The sequence below is a fragment of the Strigops habroptila genome, chromosome 8, assembly GCF_004027225.2.
Source record: "Strigops habroptila isolate Jane chromosome 8, bStrHab1.2.pri, whole genome shotgun sequence".
NCBI lineage: Eukaryota > Metazoa > Chordata > Aves > Psittaciformes > Psittacidae > Strigops > Strigops habroptila.
This window is the reverse complement of record NC_044284.2, coordinates 57,502,904-57,522,330: the sequence shown is the minus strand read 5'-3', so window position 1 is coordinate 57,522,330 and position 19,427 is coordinate 57,502,904. Positions and strand designations below refer to the sequence as shown.

General features: G+C 48.1%; 2 protein-coding genes across 6 annotated transcripts; one reads left to right on the top strand and one right to left on the bottom strand.

Moving 5' to 3' along the window:
- Positions 1-560: 560 nt before the first annotated feature.
- MRPL37 (mitochondrial ribosomal protein L37) lies at positions 561-5,177 on the bottom strand. The gene is made up of 7 exons (XM_030494024.1): positions 4,704-5,177; positions 4,336-4,519; positions 3,678-3,793; positions 3,007-3,192; positions 2,614-2,771; positions 1,910-2,113; positions 561-762 (listed from the first exon to the last, which is right to left on the bottom strand). Exons 1-7 carry the CDS (start codon positions 5,089-5,091, stop codon positions 685-687), a joined length of 1,314 nt encoding a protein of 437 aa, XP_030349884.1. The 5' UTR covers positions 5,092-5,177; the 3' UTR covers positions 561-684.
- A 76-nt stretch (positions 5,178-5,253) lies between these two features.
- On the top strand, positions 5,254-17,228 carry LOC115611303 (NADH-cytochrome b5 reductase-like). Of its 5 annotated transcripts, none has more exons than XR_003992533.1 (8): positions 5,254-5,290; positions 6,537-6,716; positions 7,559-7,707; positions 8,885-8,972; positions 12,099-12,203; positions 13,869-14,072; positions 15,942-16,675; positions 16,981-17,228. XR_003992533.1 is itself a non-coding variant. In XM_030494022.1 (8 exons), exons 3-8 carry the CDS (start codon positions 6,540-6,542, stop codon positions 16,143-16,145), a joined length of 927 nt encoding a protein of 308 aa, XP_030349882.1. In that variant the 5' UTR covers positions 5,418-5,625; positions 5,744-6,227; positions 6,537-6,539; the 3' UTR covers positions 16,146-17,228. The 5 variants fall into 5 exon arrangements, 4 of the variants coding, with proteins under 4 accessions (XP_030349880.1, XP_030349883.1, XP_030349882.1 ...); XM_030494022.1 differs by lacking the exon at positions 5,254-5,290 and adding exons at positions 5,418-5,625; positions 5,744-6,227 and having other exon boundaries at positions 15,942-17,228; XM_030494020.1 differs by having other exon boundaries at positions 15,942-17,228.
- Positions 17,229-19,427: the final 2,199 nt, after the last annotated feature.

Genomic DNA, 19,427 nt, shown 5'->3' with positions numbered 1-19,427 from the left:
GGCAGGAAGAAATTCTTCCTTTGTATTTTTAGCAGCAAATACCAGCTACCAGGCACCAAAGTTTCACGCTACGTTCTACACCCCTTTCCCAAAATGGATAGATAGGTCCCTTCATCCAGGATTGGGGGATAAAAGAACCGTGGTTCTATAGATCCAACAAAGCCATCTCACCGATTAAGTGCTTTGGGAACTAAGCGCAGGGCAGCAGGACACATCCCAAAGCAGCCAGGAGTAAAACAAAGTAAAAAGCCAGGCAGAATGACAAAGGCTTGTGTCTCAGGCTCCCCCCTTGAAGCTTTGGAAGTCTCTTCTCCATACACTGCATTCAGAGGTACTCAAAGCAACCTCGGAAAATAGGTTTGAGTCTGGCTCTGTGCAGCAGCACACTGAGAGCAGACCCTGCGCAGAGGAATAATGACTGGCTTATGTTCTTCCTAGGCAACGGTGGAAGAGTGCAGGAGGAAGCATTTGATGACTCTAACCCAAATCTGGAGGTGAGCCCCTAAAATGAAACGTTTTTCATGCACAACTTGGTTTAAAAAAAAAAAAAGGAGATTTACTTTCAGTAACAATATAATTTATTTTTGAAAGTAAAATTAATCCACCGTTCTTTAATTATGTGCTGGTTCTGGCAAAGGGAAGCAGCAGGTACAGTTGGTGAAGTATTTTCATTGGAGCTGAATTTCACACAGTTCCATGCAGATACAGTGCCAGAAACTTCTTGAATGTGTCTGGCTGAAAGCCATATATTCCAGCGGGCTTCTGCAGGGAGAAAGGCATGGATGCTCAGTTTGCAGTGAAGTGATTAATGTAGACAAACAACGGCTTTAAACATGCTTGAGTAAGACTTCAGATGTGGTAGCTTCCAAACGGGTGCTCTCCCTCCCCAGATGGGTTTGTGTGTGGCGACTTCCACTGATAGAAACCTCAGATGGCAAAACCCCTTTGCCCATCAAATGGAGACACCCTCCCAGCATAACCAGGGCTGACAGCGCTGTGCTACAGTGAAGCTGACAGTTGCATGTAAGCACTTCCTTCATCAGAGCACGAGCTTATTTTAAACAAGTCTATTATGAGATGGTAGATTACAGATGGGGCTATCTTCACGTAGCTCGTATTAAGCTTGGCATGTGGCTTGCACACTATGTGGCACATCAGCACTACAAATACTCCCTGTCAGTAACACCTGCTTAAGTAAGAATGAGGCCAGTGCCTCTGTTGGGTCCTTTCACCTGGTTTAAAACCTGCACAGCAGCTCTCAAACCTCCAGCAGAGAGGGAAGGGTAGGACTGATGGGCTGCATCAAAATGAGCATGACCAGCAGGCTGAGGGAGGGGATCTGCCCCCTCTACTCTGCTCTCCTGAGACCCCCACTGCAGTCCTCTGTCCAGCTCTGGGGCCCCCAACACAAGAGGGACTTGGAGCTGCTCAAGCAAGGAGGCCACGGAGCTGCTGCGAGGGCTGGAGCAGCTCTGCTCTGGAGCCAGGCTGAGAGAGCTGGGCTGGGGCAGCCTGGAGAAGAGAAGGCTCCTGAAGGGGAGACCTTAGAGCAGCTCCAGTGCCTAAAGGGGCTACAGGAAACCTGGAGAGGGGCTTTGGACAAGGGCCTGTAGGGACAGGACAAGGGGAATGGCTTTAACCTGCCAGAAGGGAGATTGACATGAGCTCTGAGGCAGAAGCTCTTCCCTGTGAGGGTGCTGAGGCGCTGGCACAGGGTGCCCAGAGAAGCTGTGGCTGCCCCATCCCTGGCAGTGTTCAAGGCCAGGTTGGACACAGGGGCTTGGAGCAACCTGCTCTAGTGGAAGGTGTCCCTGCCTGTGGCAGGGGGTTGGAACTGGATGAGCTTTAAGGTCCCTTCCAACAAAAACCAGTCTGGTATTTCCAGGACCATTTCCAAAGTTTTCCTTACCAAAACAACTCTCTTCTTGACTGTGGGAATACACAGGGCACTTTCATAGAGCTTCTGATTAGAGTCAATCCAGACTAGATTTTTTATGCCATCACTAGAGACAAGGTCTGTTGTGTTTAACTGGAACACCATGAACTGGAAGACCTGGCCATCTGTGCCAATGCTTTGCACCACTATTGGCTGCTCCAAAACCTTGGGATCATTCTAGGAAAGAAGGAAGAGGGGAAGAGAACATTTAAAAAGCCAGTTACTACAGAAATTGAATGAGTACTTGCTGATTCTGCACCTTCAACTTGGTTTAAAGCCAAAATTTTAATAAATGTATTGTTACCTTGCCCAGAAAATTACTCTAGTCAAACTAGTTTTGAATGTAGATTCTGTATTTCAATTAAAATTCCTCACTCAGCCAGTAATGAAGTATCAATTTACATACATTGAGCTATGGGATGGGTTAGTTTTACAGTTGAACTTACTCCCTGGTTACTACCCATTACCACTCGAATGCGTGTTACCTCATGAAGACACTCACCGCTGAGCGATGGTTTTCTGGCTCAGCAGGCACCAATAACCATACCTGAAGGTTTAGAGTTAGACCTCTGCATCTCAACACTACTGGAACATGCCACAGCAAGGGAATTTCATGACTCTTTCTGCTAGAGAAAGAACACAGGCCTAGCAAGTCAGCAGCAGTCTCTCATACGTACCCCATAGAGCATCCTGGCCTTTGCCAGTGCGTTGCCAAAAGCAAACATCAGCATCTTGGCACGAAGCTGCTCTGGTCTGAATCTGCGAGGACGAGTGTTGGGCGATTCCAGGAAGAACAGAGTGTGAGGGTGAGAGTACGGATAACCATCTTTAAAACCTAAATGGCAGATAATCATGTCAGAAATGGCTCAGTAAGAGGCTACACAGCCAATGTTTTCTCCCGTATCTTCAGGAACTGCTCAGGCAATTTGCCATGATTTCTTTGTTCCTGTGCCCAGATCCTCATTCCCACACATTCCCTACCCATGGCTGTCTCACAGAAAGGCCCTCGCCCTCCAGAATAACCTAAACACTAAGTCTGACAGTAAATTATCATTGATGGCTAGTTTTACCTGTGTCATTGAGCTCTTCGTACACAATCACTTCCTGAAGATCAATGGTAGGAGAGATGGGATAAAAGGTCTCCAGAACATGTTCTTCAGTGGCTAGCACCTCCTCCTTGGAGGCTACTGGTGGTATTGGAGCCATAGAGTTCATAAGTATTCCATTCAGGCCACGGACCTGAAGGAGAACAGATTCTGGGGAGGGAAATTAGGCTACATTCAAACACTGCTGAAATAAGATTAGGGAAAGACGTATGCTTCCTTTTGGGCAGCAGCATTCTAGCAAGCTGCAGGTCTGCAAGGCTCACTCTCTCCCCCTCACCTCCAAACTCATCGTTCTTCTAAAATGTTAACTGCTGGTGTTAATTTCTGAACTAAACATACTTAGAAAAACAACAGTACAGATTTTGAACACAAAAATAAACAGCTCTAACACACTGGTTCCCTTCTCCCACCATCTTGTTCATATTGCCTAACACCCAAATAATCTCCTCAGGGCAAGTAACCTGCCATCATCCAAGGCTGCCCATGCTTACAGCACTGTTTAAAACTGGAAGAAATACTTGGTTCCATAAATTGTTTCATTTTTCTCCAAGCCCTCAGCCTTAGAGCTAGCAGCTTTGTTACCCCGCTTAGGTTAATGAAAAGCACTAAATGCTTCCCCCATAGCAGCAACTAACCTCTTTCCCATGTAGCTGCTATCCTGTAGTTTCTAGCCAACATTCTTTTAGTCAGAGAAGGATACTTTGCAGACATTAACCGACATATATGTATCAAGTCTTCAAACAGTACGGGGCTTTAGAATGAGGAAGAGAAAGAAAAGGGTTATATAAAAAATGTGATCATGGTGGGCAGATGCTTCTGGGACATGAATGCTGTGACATTACTGTATGTTAAGCATGTAATAGTGTAACATTTCTAAACAGTTAACACAGACTTCAGATTATTATCCCACACACCAGTCGTGTTCCAAGTTGGCAGAGGTAATGCTTACCGTTACTTGTTTAAAAACTGACATTCTGCATCAGCTAGAAGTCGATCTCAAGCTGAAACATAGACCTTGGCCTGAAAGAAGCTTTAATGTAGAGCGTGTGTTTACATCGGTCCTACTGTCAATGTACAGAATTGGGCTGGAGTTTTTTTGTTTGGTGGTTGTTTTGTTTGTTCTGCAAGTTGACCACTTGATACAAAGGGTCTAACAGTTTTGCATGATAAGCGAATCAACACTAGATCTATGTGTGAACTTCCTTGGTAGCATTAAGACCTCTGGTCCTTAAGTTACCTGCTTGAGGACCAGCTTATTCTACCATCAGGTTTTCCCTATGACTGCAGACTTACCAATACTGTTCTCTCCTGGGAGCAACTTCCGTTGTGTTCCAGAGCCTTGCGCGCGACACCGCACGCTTCACCTCCTCCTCGTGCTCCTCGAGCTGGTGAGCCGGGTTCTCAACGATGCTCTGCACGCATGGAGGCAAACCTTCCACCAGCTTCGTCTTGGTGAGCCACTGCGCCTGCCGAACCCCTTTGAACAATAACCAAGACAACATGTGTTAATGAGGCTGCTGGAAACGTGGTTAGGGCAGCACACAGGCAGGCAACTCCCCGTGCGTGTTTTAGACACTATGGGAGGTGAAACCCTGGCTGGTGGGGAAGGGAAAGTGCTTCAACACGCTGGGGAGCCCGGAGGAGGGCGGCCGGGCCGGTACCTTCCAGCATGCGGACGCCCTGGTGGCAGATGAAGCAGCTGCGGTCCTTGCGGAGCGGCATATCCTCATAGCGCGGCCCCGGAGAGTGCCACGGGTCGTGCCAGCCGCGGTCCCAGGGCGGGAAGCGCGGCCGGGCCAGGCCGGGCATGAAGTGCTGCCGCCCCGCGTACGTGATGGTGTCCAGCTCCACCTGCTCCCGCACCGGCCGCCGCTCCACAGCCCGGGCCAGCACGTCCGGCGGCGGACCTCGAGTGGTCCAAGGCGTGCGCGGCAGCGGCCCGCGGGGACGAGGCGGCCCGGCGCGGGTGAGCACGCCGCGGGTCAGGGCGAGGGTGCCGCGGCCCTTCGCCGCCGCCCGCCCCAGCGCCATCGGCCCCGCCGCCGCCATCCCACCGCTGCGCCGCCTCAGCGCCCGTCCGCCGCCATCTTGGCCCGCACGGCACGGCGGGACCGCGGTGGGCGGGCGGGCGGGCTCCTCACGGGGTGACTGACGGCGGCGGCGGCCAATGGCGGGCGGCCGCCCCACGGTAAGGGACGGTCGGCAAAGTGCGGGGCGGAGCAGCGGGTGAAGGGCAGGGGCCATGTTGGTAAGGCAGGGGGCGGCCGGGCGGGCGGGGAAAGGCGCCTCCTCTCCTGTGAAGGGGGGGCAGTTGAGGGACAGGCCCTAGGCGGGCAGGGCGATGGGGTGTGAGGGGGTTCTGGGTCGGGCTCCGGTGCCCCGGGGCGGGCAGGGCTGGAGCGGGTCCTGGGTATGCACCGTGAGTGCCCGGAGCCTGGCCGGGGTCTCGTCGTACCCATGTGGGCGCTGAGGGCCCCGCACCAGGGCACGGAAGCGGCGGCCGCTGTGGGGAGCAGGACCTCTGGCGTGTCTGGGTCTGTTCTCCCCCTGTAACGTTAGAACAAGCGTGTTTATGTTGCAGGGGTGAGTGTTGGTTAATTAGTTCACCTTGAAAATGAAGCTGCGCTAAGTGTTAAGTGGTCTCTCCTCAGCTTCCTCACCCGTGGCTTTGTAATTTCCTGTGCACCTCCTTGTGTTTCAGGGATACAAATGGGTTGGGAGCAGTGCGGAGCCAACTGTTGTGTAAAAATAGCAGAGCCCCGAGAGGTCACGGTTTTGGTTTGAGGAGCATTTGGTGGGTACAGCTTGCTCTGAAGCGAGGGAAGTGGTGAGGGGTAAAGAATGGGTTGGGCTGGAAGGGACCTTAGAGATCATCCACTTCCAACCCCCTGCCACAGACAGGGACACCCGTTTCCTACATGTCTGCATTTAAAGCCAGGCTCAGATCTGCTCATAACTGAGTGTTCATTTGTTTACCTTTGACTTTACCATATTTGCATCCAGTCTCTTGCCTTAAACCACACTTCCAGCTCATTGCCCTTCCCCGTTTTAAACCTGTGCTCTATCCCGGTGGCTGGAGTTCATCATTTGTTCCAATGGACCAAGCTGCAGACTTTTAAGATGCTTCCATTCTGGATGAACAAGCCACTCTTTTGTAGGAAATCACCACAGCAGAACAAGCAGGAGTAAGTGTGTGCCTGGTGCTGGCAGTAGCTTTGGCTGGGAAGCAGAGCCTGAGGTTGGGCTGGGGTTTGTTGTGCAGCTCTGGGCTGGTGGCTGCGATATCTGTCATTCCTGCACTGGACAATGCAGAGGCAGTGAGTGCTTGAGCTAAAATGGAGCATTGCAGGCACTAGGTTGGCTTGCAGGTTTTTCTGAGTCCCCTGAGATAGCTTAAGAGAGATTTTCTCAGTCCTCCTCCAAATAATGCTCGCTGATGAGCACGTGCCACTCTTCATCGTGCTGGTTTTTGATGCAGGGCTTGTGTTTTGCAGACAATGAGTGGAAATGAGCACGACTGGCTGGCTCTCAAACCCCAGGAACCTTCTCCATCCCAGTGCTGCGGCGGCGGCTGCAAACCCTGCATCTATGATGTGTATGAGAAGGAGCTTGCACAATGGGAGAGGGCCAAAGCAAAGCAAGACAAAAGCCTTCTCATGGAAAAGAAGGAGCAGGTCAATTCCTCTGTGTCACATCTTAGAGCCTGTGCTTTGATGGTGCTTGTTAGGGTGTGGGGTTGTGGTGAGGGATGCAGCAATGGATTAAAGCGGCGCCTTAAGAGAAGGCTGTAAACGCAATTCCCCAAACTCTGCTTCGCAGCCACCCTCCCCCTTGCCTGCTCTCTCCCTGCTGTAATGTGATTTTCCAAGTGTCGACTTCTCCCTGGTGTCGCGTTACAGCCCTGGATCTGCAGCTTCTCCTCTCGGACAGCTTCCTCCCAGCTCTCTTTTCCTGACCTTTCTCATCTCTTCCTGATTTTTCGACTGGCATTTTGAGAATGAAAAGAAAGCTGCATGTGTGTGGTGGAGGAGTTGTCTTCAGCGTGTAGTTTTATCTTGTCAGTGCCCTTTTACCTAAGGTTACCTATGCTGGGTCAAGCAAAAATGATCGGTGTTGAAAGAGCCGACAGTATTTCCGACTCACAGTGGTCACTTTGGCTTCAAAGTTGCCCCCAAAGCAGCGCTCAGCTCTTTTAGCAGTATTGTTTCTCTTCCCAAACATGAGAAGAGGATTGCAGTGAGTCAGAATAGGATGACCTTGCTGTGAGGTGTAAAAAATGTAATTTAAAAAGGGGGGGGGAGGGGGGAAATGCAAGATCCCAAAGTGCATACTGCAGAACATGATAATGAATCAGCAGAGAGCTGAGATTTGCACTGGGCCCCGGCGGTTAATACGCATTCTTCTGGAGTCCTGAGTATCTCCAGCACTAAATTAGCACACACGTTTGCTTCCAGAGAAAAATGAAATAATAAAAGACACCATCTAACCGAGTAATTATTTATTGTTGTTCTTGCAGAGCAATAATTCAGAGCTGAATCCAGATACATTTACTGCATTCAACATAAGCTCAGTGGAGCAGCTAACAGAGGACACCTACCAGTACAGATTTGAATTACCGGGAAATAGCAGCCTGCGCTTGAGTTTAGGACAACATATCGTGTTAAGGTATTGTTCCCTGTGCTAGTTAAACAGTCTGCATTATGTAACCTAACGCAGAGCTTTTTGTCAGTAGACAAAGGCGTCATAGCAGGCAAATCATGATTTCTATACCTCCACAACGACACAGATGAAAGAACTCGTGAGCTCGCTAGCTCTGCTAATTTTATGGTAAAAGCCATTCCAAAGCTGTAGTTTTCTTCAGCATTATCCTTGCGTCGGTGGGCCAGAAAGAACTAGCTGTGATTAAGAAAATCCATTTGCAGGAAAAAAAGAGTCAAAAGAATAGGTGTTACAACAGATGATTTGTTCCGTTGTGTTGGAATGAAGGCAAGGAGCTGCACTCACCCCACAGCTTGGTATTTCAGGCCTCATATCTTGGGGTAACTCAGCACCCAGGACGTAACTCCCAGCATCCAGGCATTTCCTGACTGATTCCTAGCAAAACAACTCTCCTGTGTAGTTCATTGCTTGCCAGAAAGGGGCCACCTGGGAAGAGTTTATGTCTCTCGCAGCCATCTGTGGTGATCACTGCCAGATAGAAAAAGTCCTGTTATGATGCCATTGATCTGTATCTCTTGACGTTATTTGTACGTTAACAGCTGATGTATGCAGCTGGCTGGTGCTGAAAGAACACGCTTCTGCCCTCAGCCATCTCTCATAGTGGAGCTGAGGAAAAGCTTTGGTTGCTTCAATCAATTCCCCTGGTCAGCAGTAAAGAGCAGGGTGGATATATTCTATGCGAAGAGAAGACTTACAGGAAAATACAGTGTATATTGACAAGACCTCAGGTCAAGGCTGTGCCCTGGCTTTCATTGTTTGATTACCAGCTGCTGCCTGAGCACAGACAGTAGACCCGAGCCCAAAAGCAATAGCAAATTTAGCTGTGAAAGCATTTTCTCTCCCTGTTGCCACTCTTGCATCTTTGGTCAGAAATGGCTCAAACATCCTTCCAGTGTTGTGTCCAAGAGCTGAGTGTGTGATACTGCTGGGGAAGACAAAAGGTACATTTAGCCATTATGTTGCCCGTGGATTTTTACCTCTGGAAGGGGAATGTGTTGCATCTGTGCACAGGCTTGGCCGCTGGGAAGAGGACCTGCTGCTTCCTTGCGTCCCCAGAGAGCTGCAGAAGTTTGGTAACACCAGTGACCCCAGTCACAGTGGGTTCCTGTGTTTCTCTTCTCAGAGGAGTGGTGAATGGTTTGGAGGTCCAGCGAGCCTATACTCCGATTAGCCCAGGGAATGCAGAAGGTTACTTTGAAGTTTTAATCAAAGTAAGTAAGCCTGTACAATATGGATTAGAGTCTAAGGTGCTGGGAACTGTGTTTTCTTTAGGAACCAAGCTGCTGTTGGCGCTTCAAGTGAGACTCTCCCAAATCCCTCGTGGACTGTTTCTGTGGTGTTTTGAAGCAGTTGTGCTTTGCTGATAAAAACTGCAGTTTCCTCCACAAAACTGAAAGCAGAGGAAGGTGACACACAAACAAGCGCTATGCAGCATAAGCCCTGTTAAAGCACTTGGGAGAGCCTCTTGGGAGCCCTGCCGCTGCCAGCGTGGAAAGAGGCGCCCATTCCACTTCCCTGACTTCATTTTGCCTTTCCAATTTGTCTTGGAAATTGCACCCAGTTGTCAGCCCCATTGAATCTCTGATTTTGGGAAGTGCCAGCCCTTTCCCCCTTGCCCCTCTATTTTACTATAAGAGCAGTCCTCAGAAGTGTCAGTTTGGTTAGGAATGTCGATAGACAGTAGGCAGCAGTTTCTGTTTTGCAGGTGGGGCTCTGGAGCTGCCTGCAGTGGCCCATGAGGCAGAGAGGTGGCATCAGGCGGGATGAGGTGGCAGAGCCTCATTTTGGACAAGTGTCCTGGCCCTTCTGGAGGCCACCACAAAATGCTGGTTGAGTTCAAAAGGATTTTGTAGGAGAAGTTGACTGGAAATTTGTCTGGATAAAGCCTGCAGGGCTCTCATAAATGATTACTTGGTGTGGCAAACATCCAATTGAAGAACACTGTTCCAATCCCGCGTTTGTGTGTCACTAGTGATTCCTCAGGACAGACCCAGGCTTCAGTATAGGTGTGAAATTCAGACTGCTGGCTATCCCAAGTGGCTTGTAGAGAATGGCCACTTGTCCTCTGCGTGTCTTCCAGGATTTCACTTTTTGGGGGGGGTTATTATGCATTGTACGTTCGAGCATAAATGCTGTTCTTTACAAAAGCCTCCAGCTTCTATAGGACACCTGTGGGAGGGTCATTTCACCATTCTTGTGGCAATTGGTGTGTGGTAGGGAAGTGTTGCATTTGAGTTGCATTAATAGGATACGTTCACAGGATGACTGTGAAATTTCACATATACTTGCTTATTACTCACAGGTTTTGCATTTCAATAATAATAGTAATGATTGTAATGATACCTTTGCTTTATATAGAACCTTTCATCCCAAAAGGAGCTATAGTTACTCTCTGGCAGTGACAAAAAAGGTTGGTAACACCCAGTGTAAAGCAGCCATTTTTGTAACTCGTTCTGTAGGTTGTGGTATATTTCACACTATTCAGGCAATTTTGGAAAGTACTATATTATTATTATTACTCTGCAATCCAAGCACTGTTCAAACCCTTCTGTCTCCTGTTATTACAGCACTGCATTTGTGATACTACAGTTAAGAGTGAGGGAGTTGCCATTTACAGAGCATAACCCTCTTTTTGAGTGATTTTATAATGTTAGGGTTTCTCTCCATGTAAAACTGGGTGTAGAAGTTTTCCCCCAGGACATAATTATTTCTTTTTCTTGTTATTTAGAAAAAAAATGCATTTTTAAACCCACTCAATCACTTCTCACTTCAATTTTTGGGAATAATTTGGGGGAAAGAAGGATTGGTGTGGTTTCCATTACCCCAGTCCGTTGGGAATAGCCCGTAAGTGGGGCTGAGTTTTCTGCTCTTGCCTTGGGTTTCCATATGTATTTGAAGAAGGTAGATCTAAAATACTACTCCTTTGATGCAGCTGCACACTCTTGGTGTGAGAATTACTACCTGACCAGAGCCCTCTGAACAGAAATGTTTCTGATAGTAACTCAGAGCCTGCGTGTATGTTGCGCATTTACCTTTTCAATGTAACAGCTGGTGCTAATAGTTGTTAATACTTCAGGTATTTTGTTGAAGTGAGGTTGTTAGGAGGGGAGGAGCATCTCTGTTCTTTATTAGCTAACACTGCTTGCAAGCACAAGCACATGCTTGCTCACTCACTCACTTTTTAGCTGCTTTGTGGTTGACCGATTTTGTTTGCCTGCAGTGCAGCTTGGTGGCCAGCCAAGGCCCTGGGGTGTGGAGCTGGGCTTCTCTCCAATGTGCATGCAGAAAAATACCCCAAAATATGCTGCTTTTGTACAGGCTGGAGTCTTTGAAGGCTTATATCACATCCCATCTCATCACCTCGGGTTGTCTTGCTCTTCCTCAGGCTTATCAGTGGCATCACCTCTGTGCGAGACAAGTTGTCTGATGTTGAGCTTATCTGCTCTTGCTGTTTGGACCAGCCCTTGTTCTCCAGCCAGATCCCATAGATTGTGGCCATTCTTTTGCTCCCATTTGCTCTCATTAACCATAAAGTGGTCATACGTATAGGACATAGACAGACATATAGCAGATAGCTACAAGACTGCTTGGATGAGCCCTTCCTTTTCCAGCCTCTCCTTGCTTCTCCGTTTCTAGCAAGCACCCACCTTTTCTCATCAGTCGTGAGTGAGGTTGCCATTCCTGCAGGCAAAAGCCCAGATAATATTCTTTGTGCCTGACAGAAAGAAAGGCAGTTTTTTGCTAAGATTTTTCTTGCATGAAGCCCATATTAACATATCTTATTTTTGAAAATGTGAAGGCATCCCTTAGCATCCTTCTGAAAACAGGAGTTTTATAAATGAGGAACCTGACTTTGGGGCACTAATTGTATCAACACAGCATCTGAGAGACTGAAATAAAGCAAGAGCTATGCAGTGTTTATATAACTAACAGTATCCAGAGGGCATTTCCAGACCCCATGCTCTGAGATTTGGAGAACACTTGAAGGCTTGGACTGTGCTTTGCATTCAAGACACTCTTCTCCGTGTGCTTTGTAAGCAAGAACTCTGATAAGCTTTTTCCAATTTTGGAAATTCAGGCTGCATGAGAGTGGGTTGTGTTTATATTATAGTCAAGCTGGAATGGATCCAATATGATTTAATTTAAATGTCTTTGTTTTGGGTATAACTTTGAGTTATTTTTCAAACAGAATGATCTTGCTTTCTTTCTTAAACCCATGAAATGTTTTTTTGTCCCCTTCTTGTTTAAATGTAGATAACTTTATAATTGACTTTAAGCTGGGAAACTTTCCAACGGAGTATAATTATTCTTTTCTTTTGTGCAATGCTTTTTATTAGTGCTATGAAGCTGGGCTAATGTCACAATACATAAAAACATGGAAAAAAGGAGACATGGTCTTTTGGCGTGGGCCATTTGGAGGGTTCCCATATCGACCTAATAAGGTTAGTTCCCTAAGAGACGGAGGATGTGGCAGCTAGCTTTGTTTAATACTCTAAGGGGAAGACATCAATTTGATTACTGTTTTCATGATTATTTTAGGGACTTCCTGGGTTACTATAGAGTGCTACAGCATTAGCAGTCAGTTGGAGAAAGTACACCTTATTGAACTGCAGACTATTTAAGAAGGAAGAGGAGAGGGACGTGGATGGGAGACATTAGCATCTGCTCATCACTTGTATTAGAAGCTCCTGACGTGTTTAACAAAGGGAACTTACTTTGCACCAGCCATGGGTGTGGATGGTTTTTCCCTTGTTGGAACCACGTTGCTGGTTTGTGCCTGGGCACAAGCGAAGGGGAAGCGTTGATCTTTTTATGTCTTGGGTATTCCCTGAACTGTAGCAGCTCCAGTGAGGTGTCACGTCACGCAGCTGCTCTGCGAGTGTTGATCCCAGCCTGATACCAGGCTCCCTGCAAAGAGAGGCAGATCCAGTTTCAGGGGAAGCGTTCTCACACATACTAGCTCAGTTACTTAATTATAACTTTTCAAATGCGGAGCAGAATTAAAATGCTGATCATTAAGATCCCAAAGCCTTGGGTTTTCTTCCCCTCCCTCCAACAAAAATAAGGCTATAAAATCCCAGTGGCTGAGTTCCATGCAGAGCAATTGTGTTCTGCTTCCTGAAATACTCTCCTTGCTGGTTTAGGCTACTGTTCCCTTCTCTTCTTAAAAGCTTCCAGATAATTTGGGACAGAACGTGTCAATCATACCTCGAAGTGGCTGTGTGCAGGGGCTGTCTGGGTGATCTGTGTACAGGCAGTTTGCAAAGCACCTCAGCAATCTTTAAAACAACTTGCTGTGGAAGAACAGAAGAACTGTTTATTGTTTAGAAATTATAACCTAGGTCCTGAATATTAGTCTTGTAGTAAAATTTTCTTTTATCTCTATTTGGTGCCAGTAGAATAGGGCTCAGATTCAGGCAGATCAGATCCATTCGCATTAAACTGCCCAGTCAAAACAGAACACAAGCAGCCTCTGAGGGCTCAACAGGGCCTTAAGTCCCAGTTCTGGCATTGAAGCACTGGCTGACAGCAGGGAAGAGTTCTGGGAATCTTCTGTCCTTCTACTCACTGCACCTTCCTGCCTGAACATCCCTGTCCTGAGTAGACCGAATGTCCCCACTTGTGGGTGGGAAGCACTATGTGCTGCTGGTAGCTCTTTGAGAGAAGTGAGATAATGCACCAGGAAGATACGTGGATCAGGATGGAGAAGAAACCATTTCGTCCAGAGAACGTTCAGGGTTGTACTTTGCAGCATCCAAGATAAACGCAGGGAGCATTTCCAGTGGGAAAACAATGCACAGTGGGTCAGCAAAGTGTAGTGCAGACTTGAAACTGAACTATAATTGAAATCAAGGCTAAAGTTAGGATAAAATATTATATTTGGGTAAAATCCAGTTTTGTTAGATTGGATATGTGGACCCTGGAAGTGCTGTCTGTAATCCTTTGCAGAAAAATACAGTCTGAGATTTGCATTTACCAGTTCCTGACCTTCTGGTGTGTTCTCTCTTAAGGGACCCTTTACCAGTGCAGCAGCAGGAGGAGCTGACCATGAGCACATCCATTTCCAGTCACCACAGCTCATCCACACTTCTCTGTTCTGTTGTTAGCATGGAGAACTCCTCATGCTGGCAGCTGGTACCGGCCTCGCACCGATGCTTCCCATCCTCCAGTCCATAACAGATGATGAAGAGGATGAAACCTTTGTAACTCTTGTTTGCTGCTTCCCTACCTATGACAAAATTTATCTGAAACCTCTTCTCCAGGATCTGGCTCGATTCTGGAACATCAGAATATTTTATGTCCTAAGCCAGGTAAATAAATGGTTATGAAGCATGTTTGTGTGAGGGTTCTGTGTGCTGGATGAGCCTCTGCGTGATCTTAATTCTTTGCCAGTCATTGAGGCTATTTTGTGATCCAGTAGCTGCTGTTCTTAAATCTGGTACATATTCTTACTCTGCTGCTGGTCTGAAGAATTTTGGGGAAGTGACCGTTGATTGCTGCTTGTCCCTCTTTGCTCTGTTGCTGCTCTGTTGGGATGGACCCACTGATTCATAGTCACTGCTGATTCCTCCTAATGTCTAATCTAAACCTCTTCTAGTTTATTTCCCCCTTGTCGTGTCACTACATGCCCTTGTAAAAAGTTCCTCTCCAGATTTGTCACTAATAAATGCTGCAGAACCTTCTCCTTTGAGAGCCACTTCCCAGTGCACCTCTTCTATTCCCAAGTCCTAAGTCCCAAGTCTGTTGCCTCTCCCATTCCCAAGTCTCTTTCAGTCCCATCTCCCTTGACCAAAACCGAAAGAAGCCGGCTCTGCTCCAAGCACAGCTCTGATCCCATGAGAAATGTTAGATCCAGCAGTGACTCCCCTGCTCCTATTAATTAGGAGCAGAAGGTGCTCAGATGTGGTGGTGACAGGCAGCAGAGTGAAATACCGAGACAGACAGATGCATAATCCTAAAAGGAAGGATGCATGAGTCAGGGTTGGAATATAACAAACCTGCTAAGAGAAGAGAAGAAAGGGAGAGATGTACACACAGGGCAGACAGTGTTGACAGGGTCAGGTAGGTTTCTTGCCCTTCACTGATTGAATTTCAAGACCTCTTCATGCTCTGGAGACAGCCCTGTCCTGCAAAGGGTATTTAAGCCATGTCACCAGAGGCAATTACCTCCCATAGAGCAGCTGAGGGGGTGCCTAAGTCACAAGTACTTTTCCCTATACCCAATCCCAACTCACTGAAGCCATACATGGAACATAATGTATGAGGCACATCCACTATCAGAGATACAAAAAAATGATTCATCTGAGAGACTAAAAATGCACTGGGATTCATTCCCTCAGCATAAATAATTCTTTCTATATCCTCCCTGCAATGAATCCTCAGTTCTGAGGGAAGTAATTTTCAACCACCAATTCCATGCAGAACACAGGCAACTTTGGGACCAAATGGAAATGAAAAAGACTGCTCAAAATGTAAGACCACTGAGAGGGTATGCCCTCATCCCATGGCTTTGGCAGGGAAAATAATTCTACAGAGGGGAAAACAACTTAAGAAGTTTAAAAATGGGTCAGCTGGGAGAAATTACTGCTGGGAAGTTGGTGCTAACATACTAGAAGAGAGCTCTAGCCATGAGCAGTGAATGGAGAGTAAGGACAGATAAGTCACTGGTATTAGGAGAGAAGAAATAGTTTATTTGCTGTGACCCTCCCAGAATCAAGTTTTCTTTGCACTGGTGTTTAGGTGCAGCAACAACCATCTGAAGTGGGGGGGAATAATCAGCAGTGCTGAGGCGCTGGCACAGGGTGCCCAGAGAAGCTGTGGCTGCCCCATCCCTGGCAGTGTTCAAGGCCAGGTTGGACACAGGGGCTTGGAGCAACCTGCTCTAGTGGAAGGTGTCCCTGCCCGTGGCAGGGGTTGGAACTGGATGAGCTTTAAGGTCCCTTCCAATACACTCTGGTTTTGTTCCGTTCCCTCTGAGTGAGTGGCCAGGTCCTGCAGCAGGGATTTGATCTGGGCTTTGGAAAAGAAATGCAGCTCTTAGGAAGGGTCAGTTCTACCCAGAGGGTGTCACATTGGTGGAGAATGTCCTGTGCAGCACTCTGAGGGGAGGAGGGAGGCTTGCTGTAAGCCATCAGTTGTCCTTTTTAACGTGACACACTGCAAACCTTTTGTCTTTTCAGGAAACTTCCCTGGAAAAACTTCCCTGGAGCTATCAGGAAAACACATATGCTGGTCGTCTCGATGAAGACTTGATGAAGACTATAATAAATTCCTGCAGAAGAAGGCCATTTGTATTAATCTGTGGCTCTTCTGCGTTCAATGAAGATATGGGTAGATATCTTAGAGCTGCAGGAATTGAAGAAGATTCCTGTTTTGTCTTTTAGCAGGATATTCCTGACCTCAGGAACTGCAGGCTGAGCCTTGGACGTCCTTGTTTCTCTGCAGACATTGCTCAAAACCAGTTGTCTCAATAGACTGACTCCCTTGTGCATATACTTATATAGGCCTTTGGATCAAATATTTATATCCAGTATGATTCTCACTCTTGAGTGTTTTAAGGAATGGGTGCCATTCCAGAGTGACTGCTACCACTGTGGGTGCTGTGCCACCCACACCTCAGGGAGCAGCATGGTAATGTTAATGGAAGTCTTCACATGCAGTTTTAAGAGGGGGATCTCCTAAGAGCACTAAAAAGTATCCAAGTAGAGAGCTCTGCTGCAATACAAAGATCAGTGAGTTGCTTTGCAATCCTTGTTAGTCTGCAGCGGTATTGTGCCCTGATGGGTGTCCAGGGGAGAGGCTTAATCCCCAGGGAGAAGACTGCCTGGCCAAGGGAACAGCAGTGTGCTGGCCCAGCATTCGGGATCTGTGGGGTGCATTTTGGTTGTGTCATTATCGTGCTGAGTGATGCCAGGTGAGTCACTTCAACCTCTCTGCACCTCAGTTGCCCTGTTTTACACTAATACAGAGTAAGAAGCACTGATCTTCTGTGGGAAGAGCCTTTCCAGCCTGCATTACCCACCCTGGTCCTTAATGCTTGAAATGCTGCCTGGGGAGAGAAAGAGCATGTCCTAAAACTGAGAAAGCATCCAGGATGTGGCTGCTATCTGCCAGGGAGGATGGTTGTTTGCTTTCCATGTCCCCTATGTGTTGTATCATAGCTCTGGTTCATTAAATTGAACCTCTTTCCAAATAAACAGCTGTTTCTTTTTCTCACAGGGCTCTCTCAGGTGCCCAAGGCAGTGCCATAGGCATACAAGAACACAACCTGAGGAGTGAAAGCTTCATGGGGCTGTGCCTGAGTGCTCCCCTGTGGGGCAGGGGGCAGAGCCAGCCTGGGTGTCCCAGCCCCTTCCATTTCAGCCCAAGATGCTGCTACTTTTCCTCTGAGATACCCACTTGCTGCTCTTTCACTTTCAGACCACTGTTTTTACTAACTACACCTGGAAATACAGCCTTTCTGCACACCTTTGTGTTTTTCTGTTCATTCCCAGTTCATCCTGTGTTGGGGTTGCCCAGGCTGTGACAGATGATGTCGTGTTATCATTCATGCCTCATTTTTCACCTGTATTAAATAGTATATCCTACACAAAGGAGATGTAGTTTAAGAGTTACTCAAAATAAGCAATGTGCACTAAAATGGTTGCTCTGATTCACATGCTGGGAGGAACCATCAGTTCCCCTTGCATCAGTGAGATTTGTCTCCGCTTACCAAATGCTTGGAATTAATCCAGTGTAGCTGCAGCTTCTTTATGTTAACTTCATCAGAGCAAGAGCTGACAGGAAAGCCAAAACAGGGTTCTGCAGAGAAATCCAGGGAAGTTCTCCATGGTAGGTCCAAGGCAAGCTCCTTCTTACCACCCAAACTGTGCTTCAGCTGCCATAAGCCACTGTGTAGTGGAGGTGCTTCTGCACAGCATGGGGCTGATATAAGGAGTTGCTTTATCGTTATTCTCCCTACTTTAGCCTTAGCTAGGAACACAAATATTTCCCTTGGATATGTGATATACTCTTAAAACCCTACTTCTATACCTCTTGCTTTAAATATTCTGCCTTTTTGAGGCTTTGTTAAAAATCCTTTTTGCAAAGGCCTGAGGTATAACTTCACGCTCTCTTCGGGAAAGCGACGACTTTGTGTGTGAAAGCTGGGCCTGTTCCTTTAAACACAACCCCAATATGTCTGGGTATTTCAGCACATATGGGCCAGGATGGATAAACCCTCCCCAGCTGGTGTGGCCGTTCTGCTGCGAAGCCTCCCGTCTTTGTTCCTGGCTAAAAGGGAGGGTGGTGAGAGACGGAGCAAGCTGTGAGTGCCGCGGGTTGCAATCCTGCAGAGGCAGGCTGCAGGCAGAGCGGGAGGAGGTGATGCATGCCATGCCGGAGGGGACGGGGTCTCTGCGAGACGTTCTCCATGGGGGAGACGATGGCTTTGGAAGTATCAACTCGGAGGGGCCTTTAAACCACCCGTAGGCACTTTGTTCTGTATTTTCCACCCTTTTCTCCCTTCCCCCTCCTGCCTTTTGTCGTTTCTCAGGCTGGAGTCCCCTCTTCCAACCCATCCCCCGTGGGGACAGCCCCTTTTAGAGGCTTGCATGGTGCTCCTGCAAAGACAGGGATGTGGGATGGAAAAGCTCAGGGGCAGGATTTTCCCTACAGAGGAGAAATGAGAGGTTCGCATCCTTTGGAGGCCTGGGAACTACCCTGCGGTGGCAGTTTCACAGGGAATGGTGTCGGTTATGGGGGATCAGTGGATCTGGAGGTGCGTGAGCTCCCTGCGGTGGTTGGTGGGACACGGGTGCTGGTAGGATGCCCCAGTGCTCTGGCTACCCCCAGGAAGGCCCCACCGCCCATGCAGTACTGTGCTGGGGAGAGGGCCTTCCCTTTGCTTCCTTTCTTCTTCCTCATGTGCAGCCTAAATACCTTCTTAATTTCATCTCATTATTTCCTGCCTAAATAATTCCCGTTTCTCCTGGGGACCGTATTTAAACCTTTGATCTTCTCTGAAGTCTCACAGTCCTGATCACATCCTTTCTATTTAAATGAATCAAATGCCTTTTTGAGTCATGATTTATAAATTTGGCCACAGAGGAATAGAGGCAGCCCCGATATGGCACACACCATGAAATCACCCACTTTGGCTGGGGCCAAAGTACCCTGGGCTGATCCAGAGCACCTCTGACCTCCCTGCCTGGCTCCTCTGCCTGCATCCCTGCCACATCCAACCTGAGCAGTGTATCCTGTGCTCAGACCCAGCCAGGGAATGGCCATCCCCAGGTCAGGAGGAGGGGGAATGTGCCTGCAGTTGATGGATGTGATCTCCCGGGAGTGGGGGCACAGCTGCTGTGCTGCATAACCCCGGCCCCCCGTATCCCAGGGGTATCCCTGATGCAGAGCACAGCTGGAGGGATGAAGAAGAGCAGCCATGTAGGTACCAGTGCCCCGGACGCTGGCTCTGTGCTGGGATGGGGCTTGGAGCTGAGGCTGGCAGTGGAAGGGCTGGAGGTGGATGTGGTGAGGATGAATGTGTTGCTCCATTGTGTAGCGATGGAGAAGTCAGGAAGCACATTGTCCCTGATCCCAGAGGATCACGGCTGAGAGGGCTGAGCTGGGCCAGGGCCGTGGTTATGGAAGCATCCAGGAGAGGCCCCAGCACTACAGGCTGTAGT

Excerpts from the sequence above, each read along its gene's own strand:
- MRPL37 (XM_030494024.1), bottom strand. The coding sequence starts at position 5,091 with ATGGCGGCGGCGGGGCCGATGGCGCTGGGGCGGGCGGCGGCGAAGGGC. Across the intron at positions 2,772-3,006 it reads CGAAGAGCTCAATGACACAG|GTTTTAAAGATGGTTATCCG; the intron begins GTAAAACTAGCC and ends TCTGCCATTTAG. Across the intron at positions 2,114-2,613 it reads AGGCCAGGATGCTCTATGGG|AATGATCCCAAGGTTTTGGA; the intron begins GTACGTATGAGA and ends CTTCTTTCCTAG.
- LOC115611303 (XM_030494020.1), top strand. Across the intron at positions 6,717-7,558 it reads TCATGGAAAAGAAGGAGCAG|AGCAATAATTCAGAGCTGAA; the intron begins GTCAATTCCTCT and ends TTGTTCTTGCAG. Across the intron at positions 12,204-13,868 it reads TCCCATATCGACCTAATAAG|CATGGAGAACTCCTCATGCT; the intron begins GTTAGTTCCCTA and ends TTCTGTTGTTAG.